This window comes from Oncorhynchus keta, chromosome 21 (assembly GCF_023373465.1).
Source record: "Oncorhynchus keta strain PuntledgeMale-10-30-2019 chromosome 21, Oket_V2, whole genome shotgun sequence".
Classification (NCBI taxonomy): Eukaryota; Metazoa; Chordata; class Actinopteri; order Salmoniformes; family Salmonidae; genus Oncorhynchus; species Oncorhynchus keta.
In genome coordinates, this window is record NC_068441.1 from 24,531,259 (window position 1) to 24,552,635 (window position 21,377).

At 41.0% G+C, this 21,377-nt stretch overlaps 2 protein-coding genes and 1 long non-coding RNA gene across 6 annotated transcripts in view; 1 reads left to right on the forward strand and 2 right to left on the reverse strand.

Annotated features, from left to right (window-relative positions):
- Positions 1–1,925, reverse strand: part of LOC118400319 (6-phosphofructo-2-kinase/fructose-2,6-bisphosphatase 4-like) — a 49,478-nt gene extending 47,553 nt beyond the window's left edge. The window contains exon 1 of one of the 2 annotated variants that reach the window (XM_035797025.2): positions 1,770–1,925. In XM_035797025.2, coding sequence (XP_035652918.1) covers positions 1,770–1,812 — 43 coding nt within the window. In that variant the 5' untranslated portion in view covers positions 1,813–1,925. The remainder of the gene's footprint in view (positions 1–1,769) is intronic. The other variant, XM_052473563.1, reaches the window with a different exon arrangement.
- Positions 1,831–4,262, forward strand: LOC127910315 (uncharacterized). The gene is made up of 4 exons (XR_008074298.1): positions 1,831–1,976; positions 2,492–2,600; positions 3,500–3,539; positions 4,117–4,262. It is a non-coding gene; the product is annotated as an uncharacterized LOC127910315 (long non-coding RNA).
- On the reverse strand, positions 2,280–20,610 carry si:dkey-197j19.6 (actin nucleation-promoting factor WAS). 3 transcript variants are annotated; one of them, XM_052473567.1, is made up of 11 exons: positions 20,463–20,606; positions 20,261–20,347; positions 14,121–14,258; positions 5,182–5,268; positions 4,389–4,476; positions 4,060–4,174; positions 3,859–3,901; positions 3,376–3,529; positions 2,975–3,207; positions 2,662–2,752; positions 2,280–2,538 (listed from the first exon to the last, which is right to left on the reverse strand). In XM_052473567.1, exons 1-11 carry the CDS (start codon positions 20,478–20,480, stop codon positions 2,486–2,488), a joined length of 1,107 nt encoding a protein of 368 aa, XP_052329527.1. In that variant the 5' UTR covers positions 20,481–20,606; the 3' UTR covers positions 2,280–2,485. The 3 variants fall into 3 exon arrangements, with proteins under 3 accessions (XP_052329527.1, XP_052329529.1, XP_052329528.1); XM_052473569.1 differs by lacking the exon at positions 20,261–20,347 and having other exon boundaries at positions 20,463–20,610; XM_052473568.1 differs by lacking the exons at positions 20,261–20,347; positions 20,463–20,606 and adding an exon at positions 16,230–16,511.
- Between the last annotated feature and the right edge of the window lie 767 nt (positions 20,611–21,377).

A 21,377-nucleotide genomic window follows, 5' to 3' on the forward strand; every position in this document is an offset into this window, starting at 1 on the left:
TCGTAACATTAACAGGGAAAAACGACAGGCACAAGCAAGAGTATGAAAAAGTTGCCTGAGTAAAATGGAAGCAATCAATCCAGCAAGATTTAAGTGCCAAGTGGATTTTGCACCCCTCAAACACAGGAAATAGATGGCTGAGAAAGAGGGTGGTGATGATGTTACTGCTGCTGATGTCATCATTGGAAGCCTTCAGGCTCCATATTCCAGAACAGGGGTCTTGCATAATAGTGTAGTGTCGTAATGACTGAGTCATGGAATAACACATCAGATGTTAAAATATGGACATAGTACTACATGTTATACTGTGTAGCCTGACAAAAGCAGAAGAAAATATACCTATTCAACTGCAAACATTGTAATGTTTGTTTTTCCATTGGCGGACACTCAGTGAAAAAGCACTGTTTGTGCACTCAAACCCTAGCCTATGTGGCCAGTCTGAAATTGTAATTAGGCTATATTCAGGGTCAAGTTCATGATGCACCCTTATATGGGACAAGACATTGATTGTTCATGAAGAAATCAGCCAAATCTTCTGCTGGCATAGTTTGACACTCCCACATATGCAAGAAACAGACCTAGCACTCTTGTAACAGGACTCTCTTAACAGTGTCAGTAAATTTAACTGAAGGTGTAGCTGTATATGCTGGTAGCCTAGCAGTTAGAGAGTTGGACCAGTAACTGAAAGGTCGCTGGTTTGAATACCTGAGCCGCCAAGGTAAATCATCTGTTGATGTGCCCTTGGGCAAGGCACTTAACCATAATTTGCTCCAGGGCCACCATACTACTATGTCTGACCCTGCAAAACAAAACATTTAACGGTGCCTATTCGGTGTATGTGACAATAAAACATGTTTTGTATTAACAGAGAAAGAGCAGTTTGTCATGCCATGCCACAGACAGACTTGAGTTCACCAAGTCTTTTAGAATCCCATAGAACAGCAGATAGGTGCAGCACTGAAATGCTTGCATCTGACATACAGGAAGATCATGGTTTACAGTGAGTGACACGTGGTTCAATCAATACAATAACAAACCACAGCATTCTATGACAAGGATTGGGATTTAAAATACCACATTCAAATCCCATTTTAAACTATTTAACAAGACGTTTACAAGGGCAACCCACTACCTAAATAGTACATCAACAACAGGCAGCTTGTTTACAGCTGACCACTGCTATGGTAAACATGCAATATGCCCCACTTCTCCAGTCCTGCAAATTCAGGGACATGACTGAGTGACAACAATCCGTGATAGGCTATTTGTGGATCAAATAAGAAATGTACTACATTTACTAACAAATAACATCTAACATACCATTATCATTGAATAACATTTCAACATAAATGCATTTTTATCAAATAGCCCATCCGCTGGCATCGTCACTATTCTGCTGATAAAAATGCAACATGTAGGCTACCCTAAAGATGTATAATGGACAATTAACGTTCCACTAGCTAAACCACATTGCGATGCTAGCATAGGCACTATCAACAACAGTCTTTGCGAACGCTAAATTTGTATATTAATGACAAATATTCGCCCCTTGCTTTCTAAAAAACAATTGTTGACATCGCTTTATTATGATTTAAGCAGGCAATAAGGCTCTGTTGTTGGAAAACTAGTCTACGTGACGAGCTTGTTTACGTCCTCCGCTAGTTAGCAAACGCAACGCAATAGGGCTGCTTGCACACGTCGTTGAAACTCCCTCATCGCATCCAGCATAAAATGACAAGTGCTAAGACTCCACCGGCATTGTACCCTACCTGCCATGTCTCGCGTGGCTCGTGGACGGCATGAAACTCTCATTGTCCAGGTTTGAAGGAGAGCAGCTGTCCAGCGTGGTTTCGTTTAATGTGAGTCTCTCCGCGGCGTTCAATGACACTGAGCGTAGAGGGTGGAGAGGATTACAGAGCGCGCAAACGCAGCAGCAGATGCGCTACAACCGTTGTGTTTTAAGCACAGCCACTGAGGTAGGCTATGTGATCCACTAGGTTGTGTTTTACGCTACCATAAATTAATTATATTTTAAAATACAAATGTATGTGTGGCAATGAGATCAGGGGTGCCAATAAGAGTTGAGTGGCGATGAGGTCAGCAAGATTGAGATAATTCATAAACTCATATCTCTTTCACACACACACACACACACACACACACACACACACACACACACACACACACACACACACACACACACACACACACACACACACACACACACACACACACACACACACACACACAATTCAAGGGAAGTTTAGTCAGAGTTTGATGAAGGATTTTACAGATTTTATTTTTAGAAAGGGCTTGATTGAGCATCGTATTCTTCACTAAAACATTTTTTTCAATGATGCATCATTATTTAACAGTGAATTAATTCCAAATGAAAGACAAAAGTGAAGACTTCAAATAACAACATGCTTGAGAAACAACATGCTTGTGAAAGCAGGGGGATATTTCTCCTCTCACCCTGTTATCTCTACAGCCACTGCCCGCTGTAAGAATCCATCTCTGACTGGCTTGTGGTGTCATCTGCGGAGGAGAAGACAGACATGATGAGCTGCAGAACAGACAAGACTTGAGACGACCCCAGGGTAAGCTGACATCACAGACTGTGGATGAGATGAGATGGAGAGAGAGATACAGTAGGTCCACCTTTATGATGCTGGAGGTATTGGTGTTTCTGGAATATCTCCCTCAGTGCACTCAGGACCAGGTCAGACTCTACAGCAGAGGGTGAGCCCACCTATCATACGCACACACACACACACACACACACACACACACACACACACACACACACACACACACACACACACACACACACACACACACACACACACACACACACACACACACACACACACACACACACACACACACACACACCATTGTATCAACCTCACATCGCCATACAGTGGACATAGTCTATGACTTTGATTGACATGCCCCAGTCATGTTCTCTCACCGGTCTGAAGCTCATGGTCTTTCTGATCCTCTCAGCGAGTGCCCCTGCAGGGGGAGGGGGGGCGGGCATAGAGGGAGGTTGGGGGACCCAGGGTGGGAGAGGGCTCTTGGAGACATCTCGAGAGCTGACACTCCGTGTGAGGGGGGACGGGAGAGGAGGCAGAGGCCCCTTCCTCAGGGCCAGGGAGGTGGAGGTCCCTGTAGCTCTGTTGGGTAAGGTCTTAGAGGCTGGACCTATGAGAGACACCAAAACAATTCTGTCCTGTGTTCTTCAGTCTTGGCTCTGGAGACACACAGGGTGGGTGCACAGGCTTTTGTTCTAGCTTAGCACTAACACACCTGATTCAACTAATAATCAAGGCAATGCAAAATATGATCCCTCTTAGCCAGCAGGGGGCCTACCTCTGTTGTTCATGTCCCTGCTGTCAGCCTCCACGCCCCCCAGACTGTAGATGAGGCTGCAGATTACTTTAGATGTGTGTCTGTCCGTCACATCCTCCTCATTTTGTCTCTCCATCCTGACCAGCTTCCTCAGAGCAGGGTCCAGCTCTCTAGTCTGCACACAGGTGAGGATGATGATGCATGTGACATTACAATAGCATTGATGACTGTGATATAACAGATATAAATGTGCAATTAGAATTTTATGAATTATTCTATGATGATCATAATACGCTGTCAGATCAAAACCTTGTATTAAAAGCAATTACTCTCATCAATATACTCTGTACATTTCATGACTCTAAGACCAATGAAATGTGTTCAAAATACCTTCTGAATTTCGTTATTGTTAATTGGAGATAAGAGGTTTTCATCCGACAGCTACATAATAATGGTTGTGTTATGGATGTGTTAAAATAACAGTGGTGTCAGGTTTGTGCTCACACTGAGGCCTTGCTCTGGGTCCACTCTCACCTGGGACTCCTGTCTGTGGAAAAGAGAGAAGATTAAATCAGCCATTTGTCTTTTACTCCATTCTAATGCAGCATCATAAAATATCTCTAATAGTGAATTGTCTGAGTCTGTCTGAGCTATATTTCTATATATATATATATACATGTATTACTATATTTCTATATTTCTCACTCTGACACATATGGAGATGGAGTGCTGATCTCAGATCGTCTCTGTTCCTGTTCACAGATACAGCCTGAGGAGAAGTCCACACTGCCAGTATGGTTCATCTGCCCACTAGCTCTGTCTGAGAGAGGGGGGAGAGAAAAAGATGGGGGGTTCAGCAAAAGAGAGCAACATATAAAATATTATGGGAGAAATAGAGTGAAAGACCGAGACAGAGAGATGGGAGAAGAGGAGACAAGGGAGAGTAAGAAAGAGAAGAGGACTGGCTTGCCTGAAGCTGAGTGAGCTTATTATAATGTAAATGTAATCTGAAGTGTGTGTGTTTCTCTCCAAACCTGGGGCTTGTTGGATCTGTCTCTCCACGGCTGCACAGAACCTCTCTGCCTCTGCCTCATCTGCAAAGTTCAGGCCCGCCTGGCAGTCCTAAACAAACACACACATCAAGGACCAGAACAATAACCTTTTCAGAGCTATGCTATTAGCCAAAGCCTTTTTAGAGCCAGTGCTATTATGAGCATGTTACAGAACCAACCAATGAACTCACATAACCCTGTAGGCCTAACCCTAACCCTAGCCCCACACCCTGGCTCAACCCTAACCCTAGCCATTAACCTAACCCCAACCCTAGCATAACCCTAACCGTAGTCTCAACACTAACCCTATCACTAGCTTAATATCCACACACTGGCTCAACCGTAACCTCAGCCCTAACCCTAGCTTTGTGTCCATACCAGGCTCAACCCTAACCCTAAACATTAACCTAACCCCAAACCTAGGATAACCCTAACCCTAGCATAACCCTCAACCCTAACCTTATCACTAGCTTAATATCCACACACCTGCTCAACCCTAGCTTCATGTCTACCCCAGGCTCAGCCCTAACCCTAAACATTACCCTAACCCTAGCTTCATGTCCACATCCTGTTTCAACTCTAATCCTAATCCTGTTTCAACTCTAACCCTAACCCATTTAATAGCAGAATGTTAATTCATTTAATATGCCCTTAAAAGCTGTTCCATGAGCAGATTTGTTGCTTTGGTCATCAGGATTGAAACATAATTATAGAGTTCTGTTTGATAACGGAATAACTTAACTCTTAAAATGTGATTTCAGGGCATGTCACTTACATTTGCAGGGAAGGTGTGGAAGTAGGGGTGGGGTGCAGAGTATCGAAAAGGAACATACAGCTCCTGTTCCCACAGCAACTTAGATCTCTGGTAGGTTAAAGGAGAAAGAGAGTAGATTAGATAATTAAGTGTACATAAAGTTGATTGGAGGTACACAAGACAGACTCCCCACCTCTCATCATGAGCCGCCGGGCTGTTACCAAGAACCACATACCGGATTTTTAACGGGTCGTTAGCAAATTAGTTTTCATAGTATTTTCTGCAGCTACCTAGCTCAAATTCTAGATGTCGGATTAAAACGAGACCATAGAATCCATAAAGTGACCATTAGACTTTGAAAAAAAATTGTATTGACTAAATTTGAAGGTGCAAAATTTTTATTAAACTGATAATTTATCTCACAAGTACATTTCCGTCGATGAAGAAACAACATTGTGCTACCTTTTTGTAGCATTTCTGACAATGCTAACCATTCTTTTTAGCCAAAGCTCAAAGTTTTAACACTGTGTCGGTTGCTTGGCAACAACACAGTTGCTTGCATCAGGCTGCCAGTCATAATAATTATATATGCAAACACATCTAGGCTACTGTAGATAGCTAGCTATATGGTGGTATTCAAGCTGAGGTTAATCAATAAATACAAGCAGATATTTTGATTAGCTACATAGCTATCTAGCTAACGTTACCTAGCTAGCTTGTACAAAGTCCAGCAGCTAGCCTCTGTAGCTAGCTAACACCAGTCAGCTGAAACCTAGCGAAGCAAACAGGCAAGTAAAAGACGCTTGCCAATGAATGTGGTTTTATTTTGATTAGTTATGTAGCTATACCAGTCAGATTAGAACATTGGCATGCTCGCTAACCAACAAGTGAGGAAAGCTACTTAGCTATATTTTTTTTCAAGTAAGGTTTTCATATAAGGGTGAAGTTATATCATGTGCAAACTGCTTAGCTAGACACTTGTGTGTAATTGGAGAACAAACAAATATGCACAAATAAGCTATCAAACGTCCTTGCCTGCTATGATAACGTAAGACTGTTATGTTAGCTAACGTGTATAGCCAGTTCATGCACCACAATATCATACTTTCTTACACAAAACATAGCTAGGTAAGGTTAGTTGCGTTCAGTTTAAAACCACCAAACTTTGAGAAACTGCCTTCCTAATCACATTAATTTGCATTGCACAGACCAAGCTAGAGTAAGGATCGTACCCTTTTTAAAAATCTTAGCCTAAAATGACATACCCAAATCTAACTGCCTGTAGCTCAAGTCCTGAAGCAAGGATATGCATATTCTTGATACAATTTGAAAGGAAACACTTTGAAGTTTGTGGAAATGTGAATGACTGTAGGAGAATATAACACATTAGATCTGGTAAAAGATAATACAAAGAAAAATCATTCATTTTCTATTATTATTATTTTTTCAGAATCTTTGAAATGCAAGAGAAAGGCAATACTTTCAGAATGGAGTCTAGGTGTATTAGATTTTTGCCACCAAATGGCAGCAGTGTGTGTGCAATGTTTCAGACTGATCCAGTGAAGAATTACATTACTGCACAATATTTTGTATCTAGTCTGCCAGGAGTTTGCCCAAATGTGCCGAATTGGTCAATTGATACATTTTCAAGTACATAACAATAGAGAACATACAAAAATGCTATGGTAATAAAAAATGTAAGTTAACACACTCTCAGGAATGTCATACATGATGGATCATTAGCTTATACACTAACTTTCACACATCTAGATGGCCGGACAGGGTGCAGAAATACCGCACAGCCATCTAGATGTGTGTCTTAGTCTAGTCTTCTTCTTCTCTGTTGCATTTCAGAGGGTCTTACCATTTTGCAACATTCAGCTCACGCTGTCGGTCATGCTGGTCTGTATTTAAATTGCAACCATTTCAACGTGTAGCCACCGCTTTCTGGTCTGTTAGTTTTAAACAATTTTACACACCAATAGCAACCCTGCAATGTACTGGTCTCAATGGTTGAATATTCAGGGTACAGCTACAATCACTTTACATGCCGGCAGCAACCCGGCATGTTTTGGTCTAGTAGTTTTAAACCTTTTTATATGCCAGTAGCAACCTGGCAACGTACTGGTCTAATGTACATTTTGTTAGCAGTCCTTTTATGCACTCTGTAAAAAAGAGGTGTCCTGTTGGCATAATGTCTGTGGTCACGTCAATTATCTCATTTGGAAGGCTAAAAACATATGGCTGTCTTTTCACAAATAGTTTCATATTTAATCATATAACTTTTACAACATTTAGATGTAAACCTAATCCCTTGAATGCGTACACCTCCAGAGATGCAGTTATTTAGTTACACCATCCTTAATGATATCATAAAACAACAACTGATTTGACATGATTATTGTTTGGAGCCCCACTAACCATTTCCCAAATGATTTATGTTAGAAATATTGTTTCAACGTCCAATCTTTTGATGTTAAAGTATTGCAAAGTCTCTCTCTGTTGTAACACTCAGACATTCCAGGCTCAATCCTGCAAAGACAAGAGAGAGAGAGAGAGTTTACGGCCGGTTGTTAAGTCACACAACCGGCCCAACTTCCCTCTCTGGTGGAGCTCTCTTTGATCCTCACCCATGAGGGAAAGTCATAACAGGGGATACCTAGTCAGTTGTACAACTGAGCACATTCAACCTAATGTGTCTCCTGCATTTAACCCAAACCCTCTGAATCAGAGAGGTGTGGGGGGCTGCATTAATCAACATTAGCATCATTGGCACCCGGTTGTTGTTGGGGATTAAATACCTTGCTCAAGGGCAGAACGACATATTTTTTCACCTTGCCGACTCAGGGATTCGACCCAGCAACCTTTTGGTTAATGGCCCAACACTCTTAACTGCTAGGCTACCTGGGTGACATGTCTGGTGGGTATGCAGTGAAATGTTCAGCTTCCAGGAATTGTGTACAAATCCTTGCGACATGGGGCTGGCTGTGCTGGAACATGAGGAGATGGTGGTGGATGAATTGCACGACAATGGGCCTCAGGATCTCATCGGGGTATCTCTGTGCATTCAAATTGAAATCGATAAAATGCAATTGTGTTCGTTGTCCATAGCTTATACCTGCCCATACCATAATCCCACCGCCACCGCTCTGTTCACTATGTTGATATCAGCACCATGGGGCACTCTGTTCACTATGTTGATATCAGCACCATGGGGCACTCTGTTCACTATGTTGATATCAGCACCATGGGGCACTCTGTTCACTATGTTGATATCAGCACCATGGGGCACTCTGTTCACTATGTTGATATCAGCACCATGTGGCACTCTGTTCACTATGTTGATATCAGCACCATGGGGCACTCTGTTCACTATGTTGATATCAGCACCATGGGGCACTCTGTTCACTATGTTGATATCAGCACCATGGGGCACTCTGTTCACTATGTTGATATCAGCACCATGTGGCACTCTGTTCACTATGTTGATATCAGCACCATGGGGCACTCTGTTCACTATGTTGATATCAGCACCATGGGGCACTCTGTTCACTATGTTGATATCAGCACCATGTGGCACTCTGTTCACTATGTTGATATCAGCACCATGTGGCACTCTGTTCACTATGTTGATATCAGCACCATGGGGCACTCTGTTCACTATGTTGATATCAGCACCATGTGGCACTCTGTTCACTATGTTGATATCAGCACCATGTGGCACTCTGTTCACTATGTTGATATCAGCACCATGGGGCACTCTGTTCACTATGTTGATATCAGCACCATGTGGCACTCTGTTCACTATGTTGATATCAGCACCATGGGGCACTCTGTTCACTATGTTGATATCAGCACCATGTGGCACTCTGTTCACTATGTTGATATCAGCACCATGTGGCACTCTGTTCACTATGTTGATATCAGCACCATGGGGCACTCTGTTCACTATGTTGATATCAACGAACCGCTTGCCCATACGTACACTCTGTCTGCCATCTGCCCGGTAAAGTTGAAACCGCGATTCACCTGTGAAGAGCATACTTCTCCAGCATGCCAGTGGCCATCGAAGGTAAGCATTTTCCCACTGAAGTAGGTTACGATGCAGGACTGCAGTCAGGTCAATACCCTGGCGAGGACGACGAGCATGCAGATAAGATTCCCTAAGACAGTTTCTGACTGTTTGTGCAGAAATTATTTGGTTGTGCAAACCCACAGTTTCATCAGCTTTCTGGGTGGCTGATCTCAGACGATCCCACAGGAGAAGAAGCTGGATGTGGTGGTACTGGACTGGCGTGGTTACACGTGGTCTGCAGTTGTGAGGCCGGTTGGACGTACTATCAAATTCTCTAAAACAACGTTGGAGGCAACTTATGCTAGGGAAATTAACATTCAATTATTTGGCAACAGCACTGGTGGACATTCCTGCAGTCAGCATGCCAATTGCACACTCCCTCAAAACTTGAGACATCTGTGGCATTGTGTTGTGTGACAAAACTGCATATTTTAGAGTGACCTTTTATTATCCCTTGCACAAGGTGCACCGGTGTAAAAAAACATGGAAATTAATTAATTATATTTTAAGTGAGAGGTAGGCATTGTTCTGAAGCCAAACAATAAAGGACATTCACATGAGCACAACAATGTCTATTTCACCCATGCTCTACCAAGGTTTTCCTGCACACAGCTTTGACCTACTACAGTAGCTACAGTACCAGTCAAAAGTTTGGACACACCTACTCATTCAAGGGTTTTCTTTATTTGTAAAATAATAGTGAAGACATCACAACTATGAAATAACATATATAGAATCATGTAGTAACTAGAAAAGTGTTAAACAAATCAAAATATATTTTATATTTGAGATTCTTCAATGTAGCCACCCTTTGCCTTGATGACAGCTTTGCACACTCTTGGCATTCTCTCAACCAGCTTCACCTGGAATGCTTTTCCAACAGTCTTGAAGGAGTTCCCACATATGCTGAGCACTTGTTGGCTGTTTTTCCTTCACTCTGTGGTCCAACTCATCCCACACCATCTCAATTGGGTTGAGGTCAGGTGATTGTGGAGGCCAGTCCATCTGACGCAGCACTCCATGACTCTCCTTCTTGGTCAAATAGCCCTTACACAGCCTGGAGGTGTGTTGGGTCATTGTCCTGTTATAAATGATAGATGATAAATAAATGATAGTCCCTCTAAGTGCAAACCAGATGGGATGGCGTATCGCTGCAGAATGATGTGGTAGCCATGCTGGTTAAGTGTGCCTTAAATTCTAAATAAATCACAGACAGTGTCACCAGCAAAGCAACTTCACACCATCACACCTCCTCCTCCACGCTTCATGGTGAGAACCACACATGCGGAGATCATCCATTTTCACCGGTCTATGGTCCATTGTTCGTGTTTCTTGGCTCAAGCAAGTCGCTTCTTATTATTGGTGGCCTTTAGTAGTGGTTTCTTTGCAGCATTTTGACCATGAAGGCCTGATTCACGCAGTCTCCTCTGAACAGTTGATGTTGAGATGTGTCTGTTACTTGAACAGTGTGAAGTATTTATTTGGGCTGAAATGTCTTGAGGCTGGTAACTCTAATGAACGTATCCTCTACAGCAGAGGTAACTCTAGGTCTTCTATTCTTATAGTGGTCCTCATGAGAGCCAGTTTCATCATAGCATTTGATGGTTTTTGCGACTGCTGTTGAAACTTTAAAAGTTATTGACATTTTCTGTATTGACTGACCTTCATGTCTTAAAGTAATGATGGACTGTCATTTCTTTGCTTATTTGAGCTGTTCTTGCCATAATATAGATTTGGTATTTTACCAAATAGGGCTATCTTCTGTATATCCCCCCCACCCAACCCCACCTTCCTTGTCGCAACACAACTGACTGGCTCAAACGCATTAAGAAGGAAAGAAAAAAAAACACTTTTAAGAAAAAACACCTGTTAATTTAAATGCATTCCAGGTGACTTTAAAAATAAAGAAAAAACCTTGAATGAGTAAGTGTTCTAAAACTTTTGACCAGTAGTGTATGTATACATTGGTGAGAAATGGTATGTGAACCCTTCAGAATTACCTGGATTTCTGCATAAATGTTACATAAAATTCGATCTGATCTTCATCTAAGTCACAACATTAGACAAACTCAGTGTGCTTAAACTAATAACACTCAAATTATTGTATTTTTCTTGTCTGTATTGAATACATCATTTAAACATTCAGTGTAGGTTGGAAAAAGTATGTGAACCCCCAGGCTAATGACTTCTCCAAAAGCTAATTGGAGTCAGGAATCAGCTAACTTGGAGTTGAATCAATGAGGCAAGATTGGAGATTTTGGTTAGGGCTGCCCTGCCCCATAAAAAACACTTGCAAAACGTGAGTTTTCTATTCACAGGAAGGATTGCCTGATGTGAACCAAGCCTCAAACAAAAGAGATCTCAGAAGACCTAAGATTAAGAATTGTTCCCTTGGATAATGCTGGAAAGGGTTACAAAAGTATCTCTAAGAGAAAGTCCACAGTAAGACAAATGTGTCTATAAATGGAGAAATGTCATTACTGTTGCTACTCTCCCTAGGAGTGGCCGTCCTGCCAAGAGGACTGCAAGAGCACAGCGCAGATCTCAATGAGGTTAAGAAGAATCCTAGAGTGTCAGCTAAAGACTTACAGAAATCTCTGGAAGCCTCTGTTGACGAGTCTACAATATGTAAAACACTAAACAAGAATGGTGTTCATGGGAGGACACCACAAAAGAAGCCACTGCTGTCCAAAACATTGCTGTACGTCTGAAGTTCGCAAAAGAGCAACTGGATGTTCCACAGCGCTACTGGCAAAATATTCTGTGGCCAGATTAAACTAAAGTTGAGTTGTTTGGAAGGAAAACACAACACTGTGTGTGGAAAAAAAGGCACAGCACACCAAAATCAAAACATCATCACAGGTGGAGGGAGCATCATGGTTTGGGGCTGCTTTGCTGCCTCAGGGTCTGGACATCTTGCTATCATCGACGGAAAAATGAATTCCCAAGTTTATCAAGACATTTTGCAGGAGAATGTAAGGGTATTGTCCGCCAATTGAAGCTCAACCGAAGTTAGCTGATGCAACAGAACAACAACCCAAAAGACAAGTAAATCAACAATGGAATGGCTTGAACAGAAGAAAATACGCCTTCTGGAGTGGCTCAGTCAGTCCTGACCTCAACCCGATTGAGATGCTGTGGCATGACCTCAAGAGAGCGATTCACACCATACATCCCAAGAATATTGTGGAACTGAAACAGTTTTGTAAAGAGGAATAGTTCAAAATTCATCCTGACTATTATGCAGGTCTGATCCGCAACTAAAGAAAACGTTTGGTTGAGGTTATTGCTGTCAAAGAAGGGTCAAACTGTTATTAAATCCAAGGGTTCACATACTTTTTCCAACCATCAAGACATCAAAAATTATAATTGTTTGTGTGTTATCAGTTCAAGCAGACTGTGTTTGTCTATTGTTGTGACTTAGATGAAGATCAGATCAAATTTTATGGCCAATTTATGCAGAAATCCAGGTAATTCTAAAAGGTTTCACATACTTTTTCTTCACACTGTATATATCATGTTGCTGTAACTATTTTTGAGATATAGGCCTATTGTAAATGTGTATTATTGTTGCGTCCCCGTCATTATTGCAAAAAGAAATACAAGTACAAATATAACTTTAAGCTACATATTATTTTGACAGAGGTAATGGACTGTCCATTCATCAGCACAGCAATTTATAAAACAGGACCATGTTTGAAACACCGGTGGTTCTGAGCTTATGTTAATATTACACAGTTAAGATAACAGTTACAGAGATCAGGAATGTAGACAGGCTCTATCTACATGAGCTACTGTGTCCAAGTCACCACCACCTGTTATGTTGGGTGCCTAATGACCAAAAAATTATTTTATTATGATTATGTATTGCTAAAATAAAGATTTAAGGAAATACAGGCATGCACCACATTACTACAAGCCAAAACAGCCCAAGCCTAATGGCTTGTAAGTATAAAAGCATAGCTCGCTTTCATTTCAGAAAAAAAATCTTGAAACAGTAGCTTAATCGGATAATGTCATACCGGTATGCGAAGAATCCAATACTTTACCTTGTACGCGGTACAAATCCCATTATTGTGGAAGCATGTCCTCTAAGAGTATGAATTAGACTTTTTAAGAATGTTTAAATTCTAAGCAACCTGCATACACATAGTTTGAAGTACATTACTAACATAGCTATTGTAGTAGGTCAAAGCTATGTACTGGAAAACCTTGGTAGAGCATGGGTGGAGTAGGAATTTTGGTGCTCATGTGAATTTCCTTTTTTTTCGGCTTCAGACCTATTTCTACTTCTCATTTAAAACTTTGTTTTTGTTTTTAAATAAAATGCAGTTAATAGTCATCAGTAATATACAAAGCAAAAACACATGCACACACCCTTTAACACAAAGCCTATTGTTTTTTAAGGAACCTGTGCGCTCACGGTGACTGGTAAAGACACACACACACACACACACACACACACACACACACACACACACACACACACACACACACACACACACACACACACACACACACACACACACACACACACACACACACACACACACGGAGAGAGATAAAGAGATTCCAATGAGGCCTGCTCTATGGAGACTGAATAAACAGGTCAACCTGGCATCTTGCTAGAGGTCAGAAGCACTTCCTGCTTTTAGTTTTAAACCAGAGACACAGTGAAAACAGCCATGACAACTTAACAGCCATAAAAAAATAATAACAAATAAAATATGATATTTATGCACACTATATGGTCTCATACTAATCTGATTGCTGATAAAAAAATATGTAAATAGTAGAGAGAGAGAGAGAGAGAGGTAACTCCTCTGAAGGTCTGAGTATCTGGTGAAGCAGGTGTTATGACTCGTTTGGTGGTGGTTCCTCTGACCTTGACGCAGTACACACGCAGGAAGTAGGAGTGTTGTGAGCTGTCTTCGACCAGACACACTACCCCAGAGCCCTCATGCCTCCACACCTGACGCCCAGGGAAGGACACATACACCTGGGCTACTGCTGAGACCACTGCCTGAAACGGACACACATATATACACACTCACAATTTGTAACCGGTTACAGATTAGGTTCACTATTTAACACACTAGCTCTCACAGTCTCACGACAGAATTAGACGGTTAAGTTCAGGCATTAACTCCGAAATCTTAAGGTTAGGCATTAACTCCAAATGGTTGAGGTAAGGGTTAAGGTTTGGGATAGGCATAAATGAAAAATCGCAAACAAATTGTCTATCGCTGGATTAGAATTTACAACCTTTGGAATCAGATGCTTAACCAAAAAATACTTGAAGGTAGCAGTGCTCACTGTTGCCCCTAGTGGCCGGTTTCTACGTCATCTAATACTGACTTGTATCAAGAGTGACCTTGATAGTCCAATACTGACTTGTATCAAGGGTGACCTGGATGTACAATCTATATGATTGTACATTTTACACTTGTAACTTACTACTAGGTCGTGGTATTCAAAATAGATGGCATTTGTATCAACCACAACCAAATGATCCCCTCTGCCCTCACACACAGCCCTTTCACCTGCAGGGCTTCACATGTGATTCACTAGGACTGATACACTGGAAAGTACCTCAGGACTTTCAAAGATCATCACCATCCCTGACTGGATACTATATATTATTGTTTGTTACTTATTTCATCCTAATATTTTGTCTGCAAAGTTTTTAAAACCAAGGATACAATCCGCTACGTATTTATTTGGACAATGAAGCTAAAACTTTAAATTTGGCTCTATACTACAGCCTTTTCGATTTGAGATTAAATGTTTTCTGAAGTGACAGTTCAGAATGTTACCTTTTTTTGAGGGTATTTGAATAAATATCTGTTTTAACATTGAGAAATGAATGCACTTTGTGTACAGTTCCTTCAGAAAGTATTCCACCACTTTGTTGTGTTACAAAGTGGGATTAAAATGTATTTAATTGTCATTTTTTGGTCAAAGTTCTACACAAAATACTCTAATGTCAAAATGGATGATGAGTGAGAAAGATGCACAAAGATCATGACCCAAATGCATGCTAACCTCTCACCAGTACCAATAATGGGGGTTAGCATTTTTTGGGGGGTATCATATTTATGCCTCTGTAACTTCTTCACTCATCATTATTCATGAGTCATGATTATATGTAATCATGCTAGCACCCACAATAATGTACAAGTGTTCAAAAACATATTCTATTCTTATTTACAATAAAAGTGATTCCAAAATCACACAATACATTATTAACCATTAGTTTCCATTGGGCACAACATAATACGAAACACAACTGCAAATGCATCCAACAAGTTTGTAAAGTCACAAGCCTTATGTAGTCATAGCGTGCTAGGAATATGGGACCAAACAATACAAGTTTGTAAAGTCACAAGCCTTATGTAGTCATAGCGTGCTAGGAATATGGGACCAAACAATACAAGTTTGTAAAGTCACAAGCCTTATGTAGTCATAGCGTGCTAGGAATATGGGACCAAACAATACAAGTTTGTAGAGTCACAAGCCTTATGTAGTCATTGCGTTCTAGGAATATGGGACCAAACAATACAAGTTTGACTGACTTGAATACACTATATGTGAATTTGTCCAATTATGACACCCTCAAAGGGGGGGACTAGATACAAGTGCTTTAATTTCTAAACGATAAAACATATGTAAGAAAATATCCTCAAATAAAAGGTGACATTTGGTACTGTTGCTTCATATAAAACATTTAATCTCAAATCCAAAATTCTGGAGTCTAGTGCCAAATTAAACGTTTTAGCTTCACTGTCCAAATAAATACTTAGTGAAGTGTACATGTGGCAACAGTGGGGTTGGGTGGAGAACAACAGGGAAATTAGTGAGTCCTCACTGGCCGTCAAGAGCTCAGATACATGAGAGAATGAGGAGAAATACGGAGGAATAACCAGCAACAGAAAGTGTGAACAAAGAGAGAAGAAGGAAGAATGTTAAAGATGCCTCTAGGGGTTAAACTGACCTTACACTTGGCTCCCAGGAGAGTGAAGAGCAAAGCATTCTCACGGACCGTCAAGAGGTTGCTGAAAACTGGACATCCACACCCCCCATTGCACGCCATCCCTCACTCCTTCTCTCTTTATTCTATCTCTCTCTCTCTTTTTATCAGCAATTCACTGACAATTTCTGTCTATGTACCACACACTGCAGTCTCAGTCAGAGATCCAAGCTGTCCAAGTACATTTACAGTGCACAAAATGTGATTACGCTTACCGTCCAGTACATTCACTTAGTACATCCTCATGCAAATGTCTGTAAGGGTATGCATGGTGTTTGAGGGACTGATGCGTATGTCAGATAAAAAATATACAGGCATAGTACTGTTTTTCACTGACACACACGTCAGTCACTTAAACAGATACACACATTTGCATGAGGAAGTACTGAGTGAAGGTGTTGTACTCCATGTGAGACCACATCTTCATACATGATGCATGCTGACCCAAACTTCCTTAAAACAAACATTAATTTAATTAAAATAGATCCAGTAAATTGATTTTTTTATTTATTTAACCAGGCAAGTCAGTTAAGAACAAATTCTTATTTACAATGACGGCCTACACCGGCCAAACTCGGACAATGCTGGGCCAATTATGCGCTGCCTTACGGAACTCCCAATCACGGCTGGTTGTGATACAGCCTGGATTCAAACCAGGGTGTCTGTAGTGACGCCTCTAGCACTGAGATGCAGGGCTTAGACCGCTGCGCCACCTGGGAGTCCACAAAACAAAGGCAATGATATTATTGATCAGCCTGTGGTCGGTTGGTCTGACAGCTGGAATCTCATATGTGCTGGTGACAGAACAAGTAAAGGAAAAAGAGAGAGATAAAAGCCTCCAATCTCACATCATTCTGATTACTGCCAACAGAGGACAAACTGCTGCCATCTCAATCTTGAAGGGGTCCAATTAAAAACACATGTTGACCAACAACAATGAAAAGAGGCTACAATTTTCCTGACGAGAAGATCTGACCAGGTCCAGAAAAAACTTGTAATCAGGAAAAACTCCTGGGCCTGGTGATGATTGGTTCAAATAATGACCTTAACTCTTGAGCTCACAGTACATTTGCACTGTTTCGCTATGGCTATATTCAATCTGGCAAGAGGGCAATATTTATTTTACAATAAAGCTATGGCCTTTGGCTTGCAACTGGAATTGTTTATTTACAGAGCCTTCAGAAAGTATTCATACCCCTTGACTTATTCCACATTTTGTTATGTTAGTCTGAATTCAAAATTGATTATTTTTGTCACCCATCTACACACAATACTCCATAATGACAAAATGAACATTTGTTTTGATTTTTTTTTGCTAATTTATTGAAAATGAAATAAATAAATGTATAATTTACATAACTATTCACACCCCTGAGTCAATACTGTGTAGAAGCAGCTTTGGTAGCAATTACAGCTGTGAGTCTTTAAGAGCTTTCCACACCGGGATTGTGCAACATTTCCATATGATTATTTTCTAAATTCTTCAAGCTCTTTCAAACTGGTTATTGATCATTGCTAGACAACCATTTTCAGGTCTTCCTGTAAATTTCAAGTAAATTGAAGTCAAAACTGTAACTCGGCCACTTAGGAACATTCAATGTCTTCTTGGTAAGCAACTCCAGTGCATATTGGCCTTGTGTTTTAGATTATTGTCCTGCTGAAAGGTGAATTCATCTCCCAGTGTCTGGTGGAAAGCAGACCGAACCAGGATTTTCCCTGGGATAATGCAAGTGCTTCGCTAAATTACGTTTCTTTTTATCCTGAAAAACTCCCCAGTCCTTAATGATTACAAGCATACCTAGAACATGATGCAGCCACCACTATACTTCAAATATGGAGAGTGGTACTCAATAATTGTACTGGACTTGCCCCAAACACAGCACTTTGTATACAGGACAAAAAGTGAATTGCTTTGCCAAATGTTTTGCAGTATTACTATAGTACCTTGTTGCAAACTTGATGCATGTTTTGAAATATTTTTCTGCACAGGATTCCTTATTTTTACTCTGTCAATTAGGTTAGTATTGTGCAGTAACTACAATGTTGTTGATCCATCTTTTTCTCCTATCACAGCCATTAAACTCTGTAATTGTTTTAAAGTCACCATTGGCCTGAAATTCCTCTCCGGCAACTGAGTTAGGAAGGATGCTTGTATCTTTGTCGTGACTGGGTGTATTGATATATCACCCAAAGTGTAATTCATAATTTCACCATGCTCAAAGGGATATTCAATGTTTGCTCTTAACAAACCAAAAATCCATCTACCATTAGGTGCCCTTCTTTGCATTGGAAAACAACATCCATCTACCATTAGGTGCCCTTCTTTGAGCGGCATTGGAAAACAACATCCATCTACCATTAGGTGCCCTTCTTTGCATTGGAAAACAACATCCATCTACCATTAGGTGCCCTTCTTTGAGCGGCATTGGAAAACAACATCCATCTACCATTAGATACCCTTCTTTGCATTGGAAAACAACATCCATCTACCATTAGATACCCTTCTTTGCATTGGAAAACAACATCCATCTACCATTAGGTGCCCTTCTTTGCACGGCATTGGAAAACAACATCCATCTACCATTAGATACCCTTCTTTGCATTGGAAAACAACATCCATCTACCATTAGGTGCCCTTCTTTGCACGGCATTGGAAAACAACATCCATCTACCATTAGATACCCTTCTTTGCATTGGAAAACAACATCCATCTACCATTAGGTGCCCTTCTTTGCACGGCATTGGAAAACAACATCCATCTACCATTAGATACCCTTCTTTGCATTGGAAAACAACATCCATCTACCATTAGGTGCCCTTCTTTGCATTGGAAAACAACATCCATCTACCATTAGGTGCCCTTCTTTGCGCGGCATTGGAAAACAACATCCATCTACCATTAGATACCCTTCTTTGCATTGGAAAACAACATCCATCTACCATTAGGTGCCCTTCTTTGAGCGTCATTGGAAAACAACATCCATCTACCATTAGATACCCTTCTTTGCATTGGAAAACAACATCCATCTACCATTAGGTGCCCTTCTTTGAGCGGCATTGGAAAACAACATCCATCTACCATTAGGTGCCCTTCTTTGAGCGTCATTGGAAAACAACATCCATCTACCATTAGGTGCCCTTCTTTGCACGGCATTGGAAAACAACATCCATCTACCATTAGGTGCCCTTCTTTGCATTGGAAAACAACATCCATCTACCATTAGGTGCCCTTCTTTGAGCGGCATTGGAAAACAACATCCATCTACCATTAGGTGCCCTTCTTTGCATTGGAAAACAACATCCATCTACCATTAGGTGCCCTTCTTTGCATTGGAAAACAACATCCATCTACCATTAGGTGCCCTTCTTTGAGCGGCATTGGAAAACAACATCCATCTACCATTAGGTGCCCTTCTTTGCATTGGAAAACAACATCCATCTACCATTAGGTGCCCTTCTTTGAGCGGCATTGGAAAACAACATCCATCTACCATTAGGTGCCCTTCTTTGCATTGGAAAACAACATCCATCTACCATTAGGTGCCCTTCTTTGAGCGGCATTGGGAAACAACATCCATCTACCATTAGGTGCCCTTCTTTGAGCGGCTTTGGAAAAACAACATACATGTTTTGTGGTTGAATCTGTGTCTGAAATTCACTGCTCGACTGAGGGACCTTACAGTTAATTGTATGTCTGGCGTACAGCGATGAGATAGTCATTCAAAAATCATGTTAAACACTATTATTGCACACAGAGTGAATCCATGCAACTTATTATATGACTCGTTAAGCACATTTTGTATCCTGAATTTATTTAGGCTTGAATACATATTGACTCAAGACATTTCATATTTATTTTCTAAAAACATGATTCCACTTTGACATTATGGGGTATTGTGTAAAGGCCAGTGAGAAATACATCGAAATGTAATACATTTTCAGTCCCCCCCCCAGTTTTGTTTCCCCATAAACATAACAAATGGTATATGAATTACCATGCCTGGTTTCCCCAATATAGCACCGCCGAGCCTGCCAGTAACGCAGACCGGGACATAGACTATATGCTGGTGGGTGCTCATGATCTGAGGAGGAGAGAGGGAGGATGTAATAATATAATATTTAGTAGTTAAAATTAAAAAATGAATTCTGATTGGGGACCTCTATCCATACAATGTCATGAGATACTGCCTTCATTACCTTGTTGAGGAAGCTCATTCAATCCCAGGGCGGTGTCAAATGTTGAAACCGATGCCGAACTCACCGAGCAGCCTGCTAGCCTGACCAACAAGGTTGAGAAGCCTAGCAGCAAATGCAATACCCGCTCATCCCCCACGCCACCTGCTGACCAACAAGACTGAGAAAAGCCATGGCCTAGCACCAGCAGCACGAGTGTAACATCACAACAAGCACCTGCACCTCTGTTACCACAGCAACTAGCAGCTGACGACCTACAGTAGGTGATGAGGAGCCAGGGCAGGTTTGTCTTACTCGGGCTGCATTTAAAAAAAAAAAGATGTTTTATGCATGCCAGGAAAGCCACAACACTAAACAATACATTCATTGTACTGTAACGGTGACAAACGGTGCCCACAAACTGTTAGGACCTGCCTAAGGCTGTACAAACAGCAGAGCTTTCTTTTCAGCAACATGGAGTGAATCCTAACCACCGCTACAACTGGCTTTCAGCGGTGCCTTGTCTGGCAGCGAAACAGTTGATACAGCCTCATTTACTGCCTTTTTAAAAACCACAGCTGATATGGCTGACTTGCTTAAACAAATGTGGTTACTACTGACTCCTTGTGGATTTGTGTATGTGGATAAGAACCACATTCTCCTTCAATTATAACGAACGCCAAAATGAGTTTTGACCCACAAACATTATTAAATTCACGTCCCGAAATTCATGTTCATCCTTATATCATTACCACTTAGCTCTAAGTATTTATTTTAATTTTATTTTATTTCACCTTTATTTAACCAGGTAGGCAAGTTGAGAACAAGTTCTCATTTATAATTGCGACCTGGCCAAGATAAAGCAAAGCAGTTCGACAGATACAACGACACAGAGTTACACATGGAGTATAAGTATAAGTATAAGCCAGTGCAAACAAA